This window comes from Callorhinus ursinus, unplaced genomic scaffold (genome assembly GCF_003265705.2).
Source record: "Callorhinus ursinus isolate GAN/ISIS: 27379988/994484 unplaced genomic scaffold, GSC_fseal_2.0 scaffold6, whole genome shotgun sequence".
NCBI classification, from domain to species: domain Eukaryota; kingdom Metazoa; phylum Chordata; class Mammalia; order Carnivora; family Otariidae; genus Callorhinus; species Callorhinus ursinus.
In genome coordinates this window covers 26947686-26963005 of record NW_027397068.1, presented here as the reverse complement: position 1 = coordinate 26963005, position 15320 = coordinate 26947686, and the positions used below count along the sequence as shown (strand labels likewise).

Below are 15320 nucleotides of genomic sequence, written 5' to 3'. Positions count from 1 at the left end.
CAGAACTGAATCCTGCCAGTAACTATGTGAGCTTCCCCATTTGAGCCTCAGATGAGACCCCAGCCCTGGCTCGCACCTGGATTGCAGCTTCGTGAGAGACCTTGAAGCAGAGGACCCACTAAGTTATGCCCAGATTCCTGACCCACAGAAACTATGAGATAATGTGTTCTTGTAAGCTGCTAAGTTTGTAGTAATTTATAATGCTACAATAGATAACTAATACAGAACCAAAAAAGAATGTCCACTATCTCATTAATAATAAAATAAGTTTATTTTATTTATTTATTTTTTAGAGAAAGAGAAAGGATGACTGGGGCAGGAAGGGGTAGGGGGAGAGGGAGAGACAATCTTAAGCAGGTTCCATGCCTGGTGCACAGAGCCTGAGATAGGGCTCAGTCTCGTGACCCTGAGATCATGACCTGAGCCGAAATCAAGAGTCATATACTTAACCAGCCCAGGCACCCCAATAATTGTTTAATATTGATTACATTTGAAATGATAGTATTTTGGATAGTATTTTGGATAGTAGTTTAAATAGAATATTTTACCAAAATTAATTTTACCTTTTTTAAAAAATTTTTTTAATGTGGCTACTAGAAAATTGAAAATTTACAATATGTGGCTTCCATTATATTTATGTTGGACATCACTGGCATAGAACTCCAAGGACACAAGAATTTCATGTAGTTTATGCAGCCCAGCATGCTGGAGAGAATGGGTTATTATATCCGAGCATCACCCTGTCACTTACTGGGGCATGCTGTTGAAACAGAAAATAGTCTATCACTTCTGGAAAAGAATGATTCACCCCTTTTGAAGAGGGGGGAAACTGTTGTATAATTTTTGCCCAGAGGTAAAATCCGCTTAGTCTTCTTACTTTTGGATGCTGCCTTCAGGGTTTAATTTGTTTCAAATTAAGAGCAGGTGGCAGAGGCAATTAAAGGAAAAAAACAATTGCAAATTAAGTACGATTTTTAAAACTTATTTGCAATGCAGCTACACATTCAGGGAATAAATGCTAATTATTTTGAATTATTTGTTTACTCATTGTGTCATATGTGTGCCATTTACTGATTAATGCTTTACAACTTATGCTACATCCTTTATTGCTAATTAATAAAGCTAAAATGTAGGGTGCCTGGTTGGCTCAGTCAGTAGACCGTGCGATTCTTTATCTCAGGCTTATGAGTTCAAGCCCCATGTTGGATATAGAGCCTACTTAAAAAAAAAAAAAAAGCTAAAATGCTGTGGCTGGTGATTCTGAGTTCCAGGAGACTCTTCAAACCATACCCCCTCTGAAAGATCTGATTTCCCCCAGGTGTGTGCGCCCATGTGACTCCCCAGGGAATTGCTGCTGATATAAATGTAGGTTGTTATAACCCTCCAGTGTGCTGGAATGGAAAAAAGTAGGTTGTTGAGAAAGCTAAAAGGTAACCAAGACGTTTGAGTACCGTGGGTAGAGTAACTCATTGTTATGCCTTTAAACATATTAGCTTAAAATATTTGTACCTTCCTGTAGAGGAGAGTTTGAGAAATTTAGGGAAGAATAAGGAATTCTCTGTGGCAGCATCATCCTACATGTCCTCTATTATTTCAAGCAAATTAACCAGCAAAACAAAACAAACAACAAAACAGGTTAACAGTTTTGATATTATTTCATTCAAGTACTTCCCCAAGTATCTATCAAATATTTCTTCAAACCACATACAGAATTCGCCAGAGCAGAGCATTTTATTTTTATTTATTTATTTATTTTAAAGATTTTATTTATTTATTTGACAGAGAGATAGAGAGCACAAGTAGGCAGAGAGGTAGGCAGAGGGAGAGGGAGAAGCAGGGAGCCTGATGTGGGACTTGATCCCAGGACCCCGGGATCATGACCTGAGCCGAAGGCAGACGCTTAACCGACTGAGCCACCCAGGTGCCCCGAGCAGAGGGTTTTAAATAAAACATTTTCTGGGGCACCTGGGTGGCTCAGTCGGTTAAGCGTCCCACTGTTGATTTTGGCTCAGGTCATGATCTCAGGGTTGTGAGATCGAGCCTTGCATCAGGCTCCATGCTGGGTGCAGAGCCTGCTAAAGATTCTCTCTCCCACTGCCCCTCCCCCCCCGGCTCTCTATCTCTCTCTCTCTAAAATAAATAAACCTAAAAAAAAAAAAGAATTCCAAATGGTTAATAAAGAGTTAAAAAAAGTTTAATCTCACTGAGAGTGAAAATGCAAATAAAAATGACATCTTTTTTCTAACAAAATTAAAAAATATCTTTTACGCTATAATTCTCACATTTAGCAAAGGTTTGCGAATTAGGGACTCTCACTAGTGTTGTGAGTGTAAATTTCTAGAGGACAATTTGGCAGTTTATTTTCAAGACCCAAATTTCCACTTTTGGGAATATATCATAAGAAAATAACTGTAAATGAAAACAGAACACATGCATAAGGATGTTTATAATGTTATGTATAATAGAAATAAATGTCCAATTAGAATATTGTACAGTCATTATGAATAATGTTTTGAAGAATATATAATGACAAAAATTCGGTAAAACCTGCCAAAAACATGTTCTGAGATAACACAGATTCAGGTACAAAGTGACTGCATCTCATCCTCCTCAGTCCCCTTTCTCTGCTGGGGTACACTAGAATCCTTATCTTTTAGGGTGTGGGGAGTGTAGGAGGACAACGCTGGTCTGGGAAACAAGAGACATCCCTTCTTGGGAAGCAGGGAAGTGGAGTTTTGCTCCAGTGTTTTTGTAGCTCCAAAAGATTCTAGAAATTGCCATCGCTATCCTGGAAGTCCTGTCAACCCCTGAACCCAGAATTGTCCCCATCAATATTTGAAGCAGACAGATGCCACCAGGTGCACCAAACTGAAGCCAGCACTTGGGTGGGTTTAGATTTGACTGGCCACCTGCAAAGGTCATTCCAATCATTTCATTAACCTTATAGTGATGTGACTTCAAATTTTGTGGTTAAATTTTTTACTGTTTTCTACTGAGTGAAAAAAGCAAGATAGAAAATTTTATGCACATTTGCTCCTAATTCAGCAAAACAAAGAAACTCTAAATATACAGATAGAAAAAGCAAAAATAAATTTAAAAATTTATTAGTGGTTACTTCTGATTAGTGAGCTATGGGTAATTTTAATATTCTGTCTTTTAAATTCAAGTGTAATTAACACAGTGTTATATTAGTTTCAGGTGTACGATATAATGGTATTCTTTTTTTTTTCTAAAGATTTTATTTATTTTTTTGTCAGAGAGAGCACAAGTAGGGGGAGTGGCAGACAGAGCAGGTAGAGGGAGAAGCAGGCTCTCTGCCAAGCAAGGAGCCCGATGTGGGACTCGATCCCAGGACCCTGGGATCATGACGTGAGGCGAAGGCAGACGTTTAACCGACTGAGCCACCCAGGCATCCCCAATATAATGGTATTCTTTATTACACTTTTCTGCATTTTCCAAATTTTTCTACATTGGACACATTACTTTTAAAATCTAAAGAAATACTTATAAAAGAATATTGAGAGGAGGGCACCTGACTAGCTTAGTCAGTAGAGCACGTCACTGCTGATCTCTGGGTTGTAAGTTCGAGCCTCTCACTGGGTGTAGAGATTACTTAATAATAAAATCTTAAAAAAAATCTTAAAGTCTTAAAAAAATTTGAAAGGAACTTTTTTTTTTTTAAAGATTTTATTTATTCATCTGAGACGCAGAGATACAGAGAGAGAGAGAGAGAGAGAGAGCATGAGCCGGGAGAGAGGCAGAGGGAGAGGGAGAAGCAGGCTCCTTGCTGAGCCAGGAGCCCGATGTGGGGCTCGATTCCAGGACCCTGGGATCATGACCTGAGCCGAAGGCAGACGCTTTAACCATCTGAGCCACCCAGGCGCCCCAAAAGGATCTTTTTTTTTAAACTCAAAGATCTATATACAAATATATGGCTCTCAATAGAGAAATCGCTCTTCAATCTAGCTAATTAAATTCATCTGGTTTTATTTTAACGGCTGACTATTACAGAATGCTGCTTCCTTGGAGTGACATCTTAAGACTATTGGATAAGACGGAAGCAGCATCTGCTTTAGATATTGTTGAGTGGAATCTTGAACGACTGCGTTAACAGATTCAGAAAGGATTTCACAAAGTCTGAAAATGTGGTCCCTGTTTCAGGCTTAGTGTAACATTTCATTAAACTACCATTGTATTATATGTTACAACATTCTTTTGGTTAATAAAAATCTTTAATCCAATCATCCTGGCCACTTAAAACTTTAGTCATCTCTTGGCGCATAAGGGACCCTCTTGCTTTAAACCTAACAGAAAGTGAAAAACCTGGAAAAACAAAGAGACGTGGAAATAAGACTGAAAGTCATCTGGGTATGAAAAATGCACATAACTTTCCCACTCTTTCAATTGCATTATTTCCATGCAAAGGACCATTTCGGGTCCACATTCAAATGGCAAATAATGTATAGCACTTTTGTGGGCTGGAGATTCTTTTCTGTGAAGCAGAAATGAGATTTCAATTATTTACACTAGAATTTAATGACCCTATTAGGCCTTGACTCCACCTCCTGCCCAGGTGTGAAAGGGGGATCTTAAAAAGATCCCTCAAAGGGAATGAGCCCACCCAGCTCAGGCCTTCCTCGGGGGGGGAAAAGTGAGGCCCAACCCCAAGCTTTTCTTCCTCCCCAACTGGATGCTCCAACTGGATGCCTGCAGGGAGAATAAAATGAGGAAGCTGAAGCTTTGCCAGGGGACTTTTTCATTATTTTTTTCTACAGCTCAGTTCTTAATTTTTCTTCGTTTTTCCTGGGAACTTTTTTGCCTGTGTCATCTGGACCTGAGAGAACTGGTCTCACTTGTCATAGGATGGATGAAACGAGGTAATACTATAATTTCTGTTAAAGAGCCTGTGAATGATGGAAGGAGGGATCCTGAGGAGGGGGAGGGGCATCCCGAGGCTTCTGGGGCTGGAGAAGGTGGGCTTTCTACTCCCTTGTTTTGCGGGAGTCCAGGAGGGAAGGCCCCAGAATGTGCTGGGTCATTAATTTATTTAAATGCCTTTATTTATGAATGAATGATACAAAATTCAAAAAGTGCAAACCAGTATGCAACGAAAAATGGGTCTTACTTTTCTGCCCTGGCCAGCCAGTTCCCCTCCTTTGTGGCAAGCACTGGTATCAATTTCTTGTGTATCTTGGGCGCCTGGGTGACTCAGTTGGTTAAGCGACTGCCTTCGGCTCAGGTCATGATCCCAGAGTCCCGGGATTGAGTCCCGCATCGGGCTCCCTGCTCAGCGGGGAGTCTGCTTCTCCCTCTGACCCTCCCCCCTCTCATGTGCTCTCTATCTCTCATTCTCTCTCTCTCAAATAAATAAATAAAATCTTTAAAAAAATTTCTTGTGTATCTCTATGGAAATACTCTTTTTCTGTCTAGTTTTGTTTTTAAACACAGATAATATACTGTACATACTATTCTGTACTTTTTTTTTCACTTAAGAATTTATCTTGGAGATTTTTGTAGTACATGTAATGCTCTTTTTCTCTTTTAAATGACTTATAATATTTCATAATAAGGATATGCTATCATTTCTACAGCTGGGCCTTGGCCTTTGGGTAGTTAGTTGATTTCCAATCCTTTGTGGTTATAAACAGTGCTGCAACAGATCTTTGAACACATATTCTTTTGCATTTCTACAAGTATATGTGTAGGCTAAATTCCTAAAATTAGAATTGTTAGGTCTGAGGGGACATGTATTTTTAATACTTATAGATGTCAAATTCCTTTCCATAATCCCATCAGCATTGATGATAGGGCCTGATTTCTCACATCCTTGCCAACACAATGGAGACACTGAATTTAAATTCTGGCCAAAGAGATTAAGAGATGCTTCCTTTTTTTTTTTTTTTTCATTTCCTTAAGAAAAAAAATCCCCGGATGCTAGAGGTAGGCATCCTACTACCCAATTTGCAACTGAAAATGCACAGATGCAATTCTGTGCAAACAATTCTTTCACTTTACATTTGTTTTCTTACTTGGATGGAGCTTAAGACCTGAGAGAATTTCTTTGAGACACTCTAGAGGGAAAAAAGAACTAAAAGTTAAAGAAGTTCATTGTGGTTTATTAGCTTTATAGGGCTTCAAAAATTCAGGGCTTTTAAAATCAGCACAAGGGAGTTTTTATTGTTTGACAGTTAGAGCTGAGGGGGGTCCTTATGGCCAGCAGGGGGCAGCATGTCCCCACAGAGTCAGGCTCAGCCGCCATCAGCCTATTGAGCGAGCTCCACCACGGGACTTAGAACCCATTCAGTCAGAAGCACTAATTCACTTTGTTACCTTCACTGTCAACTCACACTTGAAAACAGGCTGGAGTTCCTGAGTACAAAACAGGGCTTAGCTAAAAAATCAGGATAAATTAAAATGTTAAATGCCAGCCAAATCTAGGGTGGCATGAAATAAGGGGGAAGAATACTGCGAACATAAATAAGAATAGCACCATATTGTAAAATAGAATTTAAATGAAGTATTTGATTATCCCAGCCACCATTTCTGGTATAAAGCACAGAAGGACTATCCTTTATTGGATTAATATATTTCATATCCATTTTTCTGAGAAGTGCTGAAAATGTCAAATAATATCTTGTTTCCCTAGAAATAGGATTTATTAGTTCACCTTAAAAAGCAAATTAACCTGCTCCCTTAATATGAGTCCATTCAACCAGCAAATACTGATTGAATGCTAGGTGCAGAGGATATGAGGTAGAGAAGACATGGTCTCCGCTCTTGGTGGCAAAGCAAACACCTGGGACCTGGGTCAGGAAGCTGTGGTTGGTTCCAGCTTTAGGTGAGGCACCATAACTGGCTATGTGGCCTTAGGCAAGTTACTTAACTTCTCTGTGCCTCAGAAATGTAAATGAAACTAATGCCCTGACCTCAATAACCTCATAGGTGCGTGTATAAAATGCCACATGCAAAGATGTTTGGAAAAAAGAGCAAGGGCTATACAAAGGAAATATTTATAAACCCACAAGATAATGAATATGCCCTATAGCAATTGAAGCGGCAGCTTAGTGAGTCCTTATTGTGTGCTGGGCACTCTGCTAAACATACACATTAGCTCAGTTAAGCTCATACTCCTGTGAGGTGGGTATCATTTGCCAGGTCAGGAATTCGTGGTGTAGGGAGGTTGGGAAGCTCGCCCGAAGTCAGACTGGTCAAGAGTGGTGAGGCAGGATTCAAATCCAGGTCTGACTCCGGAGTCTACTGTAAGGCATGGCTGTCTGGTTCTTTACCATTCCCCACAGTTCTGCTCTTAGAAATTGTAGGTATTGCTCCCTTAATTATACTCATAAGAGAACTAGCATCAAAAAGTTAGGTCACATGCAATCTCATGAAAAAAATATTAAAATATAAAGTTATGGCTTTCCACAAATAGCTCAATTTATTGAATCAATTGGTTTCAAGATCATTCCATGAAATAATTTCTCTGTAAAAATGGAAATTGGAGGGGCGCCTGGCTGGCTCAATCTGTAGAGCACGCGACTCTTGATCCCGGGTGGTGAGTTCAAGCTCCGCATTGGGTGTGGTGCCTCCTTTTAAAAAAAAAAAAAAAGGAAATTGGACGTGTGTCTTAGGAAAAATTCTAGGAGAAGTGATGAGATTCACAATTTAGTAGCATGAGCTAGGGAAAAGCAGACAAATAACTACAGGAAACCAGGAACAGAATAAATATGAAGAAAAAAATCATCAACAAAAAGAATCCCAGAGGAAAGGTTCAGGCAGATTTCTTGAGTTTCCTGCCATATAGGAAATCAGGTGTGGTGGGGATTTGTAAAGAGGACTTTACAGAAGGGCTAAGCCTCCGGGGTACAGAACTGCCAAAGCCCTGGGCCACACCCCCTGTAGGATGCCCAGGGGAACTGCTAGGCAGATGTGAAAGGCCTTGCTTTGTGAATTATGCAGTCTCATTAGCTGGTGATGAAGTGGCTCACAAAGCAGAGATCCCACTGCCTGACCAATTTGGGGTACTATTTGATGCTTGTTATTTCTTTCACAAATCACACAGCTGCAAAGAAGATATGTACTTTTCCGTTCCTGGGACCTTCCGTGCAAAAGCAAATAGCACCTGAGAGCTCCCAGGTTAAGACAGGCACTGGTCTAACACTTCATCCACAATAACTCTTTAATAACTAACTAATAATGGTTCTATTATCTCCATTTTACGGATGAAGCAACTGACGCTTTCCCTGGCACAACCAGGATTTGAACCCAGGCAGTCTGACTCTAGAGTCTGTATTCTTAATCATTCCATTAGTCCATCTCCTTAAATTAATAACAAAGAGGAGGGAGAAGGCAGAGGAGGAGGAGGAATAGGAAAAAAAAAAAAAAGATGAAGGACACCACAAATGGATCCTATGAATACCACCATTTAGTTCAATAAGCAGCTTCTGGAGAACCTGCTTTGAGCCCTGCCTTGGAACTAGGCACTCCTAAGCCACAGTCCCTTCACACCCTGCAAGAGGAATGGAGAAGCTGAACAGGTTATTTCTATACAATGTGATAACACTGTTTAACGGGAAAGTCCACTGGTGCACGACAGAAATTCCTGTTCCCAAGCACATACCGAACGTGGAAAGTTACTGAGTTAAAGGTACAGACTGATTCAAAGACCCACTATTGTGGAATCTATTGTCACTCTGCTTCTATAAAACTAAGCTTGTTTTTACAAGACTGTTCTGGAAAAGTGAAATTTAAACAAATTCACAACCCTACTAGGTTTGGTCTCTGTTGTTTCCTTTAAAGACCGCAAAACACTCAGGCAAACTTTAAATACAAGGATTAAATCCTGTAATAAAAAAATTATACCGAAAATATTTCCCTGGTAAAATTGTTTCTACTTTTGTTGTATGCTTTAAAGTTTTTGCAATAGAATGGTTGGAAAATATCTTCCACTAAAATCTGCAGAATGATGACTAATCTATTTGCGCCAGTTCGTTAAATTGCCTAATGGCAGCTACGTAAAAGTAAATGTCCCAAATGCTTTTGCTTTAAACCAATGACGAGCAAGTGCTCTACAGACCAAAGAAGACTGTCCCCAGGAATTCCAGAGGGGCAGTGAATTCTAATGCGACCGCCTGAGAGGTTCCTGGTCCCTGCGTAGGGCCTGGGAGCAAAGCCGCGTGGGGGAAGGCCAGCGGGCTTTTAGGGCTGGAGGGGGTGGGTCACCCCTCGGGGTGGGCTGTCGCCTGCTCGTCCCCGTCCGCCCGCCGCGGCAGAGAGGAGCGCCAGGACCGAAACCCAGTCGTTCGCGGCGTCCGGCCAGCGAGTCACCGCCCAGCGGGCGGCTCCCCAACTCTCTGGAGGATGCGGACCCGGGATGCGCCCCGGAGCTCACACAGCGTGGCCGACTCAGGGGCTCAAAAAACAAAGCGAGTGGCTGGGCGGGCGCGGTGGGCACAAGGCCGAGCACACGCCTCCGAGTCCGGGCGCCGCCGGCGAGCCCGGCCGGCCAGCCTGGGTACCCAGAACGCCCCCACAGTCCCCCTTCCTCTGGTGCGGGGATTTGAGAAACCCCAAGCCGAGGGAGCCCCCCGCCCCTGGCGCCGGGACTAAAGGCTGTTCGCCGCGCGGGAGCCTCAGACTTTTCTTTCGGGGGTGTGTGTGTGGAGGGGGGGCTAAGATGGCAGGTCCGGGGAAACAAAGGAAACTTGGGCTCGGCCCCGGAGCGGCGTGTGTGGTTCGCGAGTTCGCCCCGGGTCCTGTGTGGGAGTCGCCGGGCGCCTGTGCCAGCCTGCACGCAGTCGGCTCGGGGAAACACAAAGCAGCACGCCAGCAGCCGGCGGCGCCCTGCCGCCCACCTGCCGCGGCCCGGCCGCCCCGGGGTCTCCCGGGCGTCGGCGGAGGGAGGGGGCGCCCGGGAGCCCGCCGGGGGAGGGGGCGGGGGGGCGGGGAGGCGGCCGGCGGGCGCGCGCGGGGGGCGGTGGCGGCGGAGGAGGGGAGCGCGGGTGGGCGGGCGGCGTCACGTCACGGCTATTGTGGCTGTCCCGGTATATAAGGTCCCGCCGGCCGGCCGCGCTCCCCACCTTGCCTGCGCCCGCCCGGAGCCACCGGTTCTCCACTCACCCCACATCAGTGAGACGCGCCGCGCACCGACGCCGACGGAGCGGACATGGGCAGAGCGATGGTGGCCAGGCTCGGACTGGGGCTGCTGCTTCTGGCGCTGCTCCTACCCACGCAGGTGAGGCCCTGGCGCCCGCGGGGCTCGGGGGCCGCGCCTGAAGGGGGGCGGAGCCGCCCCCAGGGGACCGTCCTGCGCCCCCAGCGCGGGCCGCGGACTGGGGCGCGGAGAGAGAATCCCGCATAATCCGGCCTGGGGCAGGGCAACGGGGAGCCCACTTTCCGCTCCCTGGGGGGCTGCCCCCACCCTCGCGCGGCCCCGGGAACAATGCACCTTCGCGCGTGGGCCGGGAGGGCCCTGCCCTACCCCAAGTCCCACGCAGCTGCTTCCCAGGCCGACTGGCGCCCACCACCCGCTTTCTCCCAGAGGTCCGAGGCACTGGCGGGGAAGAGAATGTGTCTTTCCTACCTCTGGAGCGCCCAGAGACCTCGGGCTGTTCCGGGAGGGCATCCCACTTCCCTCCAGGAGTGTCTTCGCGCCCCCTGCGCACCACACAAAGAGGGGACGATCCCCTTCGGGGGCGTCGCTCTCACCCATCCTCCCCTCAGCTGGTTCGGGGATCCCGGGGAAGCCCTGCTTTTCAGGCCCTGTTAACCCACCCCAGTCCCGCGTGGTTCCCGGCTGAAGCCAGGGCGGGGACCCACTCCTGACCCTGCGCTCTCCCGGGTAAGACTTCACATTACACGTCCATTTCTTGTCACCTCGGAACCCCGTGGTAGCTCGCAGCGGCTACCTCTGGGCAGCGGCGGGTGGGACGTTGCCGTCCCGAGTCCCCGCCAGGCTTTGTCCCGGTCGCCGCCGCCCCCTCCCTAGATTCTCTATCCCGGGAACCGACCTCGCGTGAGCACGGTTAGCGAGCACTGCGCGGCCCCGCAGGTGGGTGTGCGGCGTCCTCGATGGAGGCTGGGGGCTGAGCCTGGGAGACCCGAGCGGCGTGGGGGGCGCTGGGGGCGAGAAGGGTCAATTTTCTCTAGCAACTCGCTCTCGGAGGGCAGGGTTGGGAACGTGGGGCTCCCCGCCTCTTTCAACTGGGGCTTTATGAGGGGTGTCTCCTGAGCTTTTCCTCCGAGAAGTTGGGTGCCACGGGTCTTTGGTCCCCAGACAGCCGCCGTGCTCACCTGGGAGCGCAGCCCGAGAGAGGAGCGCTCCTCCGCTTCCCCTCCGCGGGCCGGGTAACTGTACCCTATTGTTGTCTTGCGGGTCGGCTGCGCTCCCGAGCCTTTCACAATTCCTCCGTGGGGGAGGGGCGCGGCCGCAGGAAACGTACTGATCTCCCCCACCCGCACCCCGTCTCCTTTCCGACCAGATTTTTAACCCCAGAAATTTCAAGAGGGAGGTTTTAGTTAAGCAAATCTAGTTTGGTAGGGATTTTGTTTAATGTCAATTTCATATATTAACATTAGTTTCTTTTGTTGATGTAGAGGACCTTTAGATTCTCCTGTTGGTGCACTAGACTCTGACAAAGGTCACCTGCCGCACTCACTATAAGGTCTTTGTATATCTGAGAACAGATAACCCTTAAGGCATCCCAAACCAGGTATTGTCCCAGAGCTCTGGTTTAAATAATTTCCCATATTATTAATGCTTTCCTTTTAGTGGGAGTGCTATTTCTCGATAGGACAAGCTGAATGTGGCACACAGTAGGTGCCCAGTAAACATCTTTGACTTGATCAAGATTTTTCTTTTTTATGTAGGATTTATACATTTTAAGTCCATATTTGCTTAATGATGGGTTTTACAACAAAGGGAGCTGATGTTGATATAGAACGGATTTATCTTTGGATCATCGGCAGAGAAATGTGTATGTGGCCCAGACCTGCTTGGTGCCACGTCCTCCCTCCTTCCTGCCTGTAATCAGAAGCCCTCATAAACCCTCCCTCTCAGTGAGAGCTGAAATCTCCCATCTGCCTTTGTTCTGTGACAAAGGAGAGATTATCACGTGCCCCGCTGGACTGTGCATTTTGTGACTTGAAAAATCAGTGTGGTGAATGATGCCACTCAGGCGTCGGGACACTAGGGGAACCTTGGTTCTTGGCCACAGCATTGGACTTAATGACCAGGCAGGGAGGCTGCTGCTGGTGAAAACTTACCAAACCCTCTTGGTGTCTTTTGTGAAGTCATTCTGACTACATGACGTTTGGGGGAGAAGTCATTTTGCTTCAAGGAAAGGGCTCATATTTTTCAATTTAAAACAAATATTGTGGCCACTTTTGAGAAGATATATATCTGTATAATTTCAAGATTTCAAGGGAGCAGATAGATATCCCATGTCCCCTTAAGTTAAATCCAAGGCTGTGTTAAATGGGTATGGGAAAGTTAACTAGCAAATCCAAGATAGACTGTTTTACAAATTTACAAATTTTACAATATTTTAGAATCCAAGTTATTCATGCAACTTTCAAATCTTCCTCTTCCTGGGAGAATAGAGTAAATCTTTTTGCAATGCTGGTAAGTCACTATAGTCACAAAAACTACATTAGTTAACTTGGTCCTTTATTTCTTCAAAAAGAATTAAAAATAAAATCACACTCTTGGAAGTTAATAATTATTGAGGAATGTTTTTGGTTGGTACTACTTGCAGTCATTTAGGCATCTGTAGGTAGTTTGTGTTGAAACTAAAAGAATGATCTTAGTGGGACTAAGCAAGAATTCAGAATTAAATGACGGGTGAGGAAATAATGGGAGAAGAGCAATCCTTTATCTAATTGCATATTAAGTGTACATAGAGGCAGCTGTGACATGTGGAAATTTACCAGTATAACTTTTTATATATTTTAGATTTATTCAAATCAAACAGCTGTTGTAACACTTTCAAGTAACTCCTCCTCCCAGAGTACCTCAACTGCCCCAAATCCAGCTAATACCACCACCACACCATCTGGCGGAGCTCTGCAGTCATCAGCCAGTCTCTTCGTGATCTCGTTCTCCCTTCTACATCTCTACTGTTAAAAGACTCAGGCCAAGAAACATCTATATTTCCCCATCTTCTAAACCCAATCCAAATGGCGTCAGATATCCAGTGTGACAAGGAAAAAACAGGTCTTCATTGAATCTGCTAATTCCACACCTTATTTTATTGACACAGAAAATGTTGAGGATCCCAAATTTGATTGGTTTGAAGAACATGTGAAGGGTTTGACTAGATGATGAATGTCTATTAAATCTACTGGAGTTTCATGTACAAGATGAAGAGACAGCATCCAAGATTAGTTTTAAGAGATAACTTCTTTAAATGTGGCCTAGGAAGTATGGACATGTAAAATCCTACCTTGAAAATGAGAATAGATTTTATCTTACCTAGATGTGAAAGATGGGATGTGAACATTCAGTTTTCATTTGGTTCATTAAATCTTTAAGGCCATAAAACAGTTAATACAAAAAGCTTCCATGATTCTATTTATATGTACATTAGAAGGAACTTCCAGGTGTTACTGTAAATCCTCAATGCATTGTTTCAGCAGTACTAACTTAATGCCTGTGTACTCTAGATAAAAGTTTTACCTTGTTAAGCTATCACTGTTTCTTGGGAACTGAACTTTCCTCTGAGGCTTTGGATTTGACATTGCATTTGATTTTTTTTAATATAGTAATTGACATGTGCCAGGGCAATGATGGATTGGAATCTACCCCCAATTGAAGCATAATGAATAAATTTTGCTTATATACTGATTACTTACTCCTATTCAATAAGAGTGCCAGATTCATTTAGCTATACTGATTCCAAAGAGTAGAAGATCATTGACCTCTGCTAATTTCAAAATGCTTTTTATTTCTGCATATGTTGAATACTTTTTATAATTTAAAAGATCTGTTTTGAAGGTAAAATTGACAAATCTTGAAATTAAAAAGGCAAAATATGTGCAGGAGCCAAAACTGTAAATCAAGTATTTGGGAAGTGAAGACTGGAAGCTTACATTAAATTCGGAAAAACTTTTATACTCTTTCTGTAAATACTTTTTTTTTTTTTTAACTCTGAACCAGAATAGCCACATTTGGAACACTTTCTGTTAGTCAATATTTTTAGATAGTTAGAACCTGGTCCTAAGCCTAAAGTGGGCTTGATTCTGGAAAGTAAATCTTTTTACAACTGCCTCGATGCACAGAAAGCTTTTTAAAAGTAGACACTCTAAGGTCTTTTGTTCGCATGGTCACACACTGATGCTTAGATGTTCCAGTATCTAATATGGCCACAGTAGTCTTGATAACCAAAGTCATTTTTTTCCCATCTTTAGGAAACTACACCAGAACAACCATACCCAAAAGATCTCAAGCTACTGTGTGTGTGAATGAACATTCCATTTTGTTCTATACCTGAATGCTGTACATCTATTTTGGATTGTATATTGTGTTTGTGTATTTATGCTTTGATTCATAGTAACTTCTCATGTTATGGAATTGATTTGCATTGAACACAAACTGTAAATAAAAGAAATGGCTGAAAGAGCAATCTATTGAATTTTAAGTTTTTTTTTTTTTTTTTTTTGAGGGGGGGGGGGGCAGAGGGGGGGGGAGAATCTTAAGCAGGCTCCACATCCACCCTAGAGCCGGGTGGGGGCTCCATCTCATGACCCTGAGATCATGACCTGAGCTGAAACCAAGAGTTGAACGCTTAACCAACTGAGCCACCCAGGCGCCCCTATTGAATTTTAAGTTTTTCTGATGCAGCAAATACTTTGTGGATTATCATGGTTGTAGGAGTCTATTTAAGGTATTAAGAATATATCAGTATTTTCCTATTAACCAGAACATTATATTTGAGCTGTTTTGCATTGCTAAATAGCAGGAGGTTTTGACTAAAGAATTAATCTGAAAGTGGTCATCTTAAAGCTCCTAAGGAAGGTTATATACTCCCCTAGTTATTCAACAACTACTGGGTATCAGCTATATTCCAGGGTACTGAAGATGGAATGCTGAACTTGCTGGGCAAGTTACTTTGGGAAAGAGTCTGTATATGATGACAGATAAGCAGTATGTTGTCACTTAGTGCTGTGAGGCCAGGGTGGTAAGTCATGGGCTCTGGACTGCGTCATTATGGGTGGTCTTGGGCACTTGAGCTGAGATCTGGAGGGCCATTTCTGATGGAGGGAACACGTGCTAGGTCCCCGAGTCTGTTTAATTACTGGCACTGTTTTCATATCTGCACTGAGGT

At 44.1% G+C, this 15320-nt stretch overlaps 2 protein-coding genes across 2 annotated transcripts; both read left to right on the top strand.

Annotated features, from left to right (window-relative positions):
* Positions 1-9279: 9279 nt before the first annotated feature.
* LOC112816718 (uncharacterized) lies at positions 9280-10896 on the top strand. Its single transcript, XM_073893724.1, has 3 exons — positions 9280-9648; positions 10050-10231; positions 10538-10896. Exons 1-3 carry the CDS (start codon positions 9371-9373, stop codon positions 10819-10821), a joined length of 744 nt encoding a protein of 247 aa, XP_073749825.1. The 5' UTR covers positions 9280-9370; the 3' UTR covers positions 10822-10896.
* On the top strand, positions 10891-14618 carry CD24 (CD24 molecule; the record flags this gene model as incomplete). The annotated part of the gene is given in 2 exon segments (XM_073894255.1): positions 10891-11130; positions 12950-14618. Coding segments are annotated over 2 exon segments (411 nt in total), but the record flags the coding sequence as incomplete, so codon positions are not given.
* Between the last annotated feature and the right edge of the window lie 702 nt (positions 14619-15320).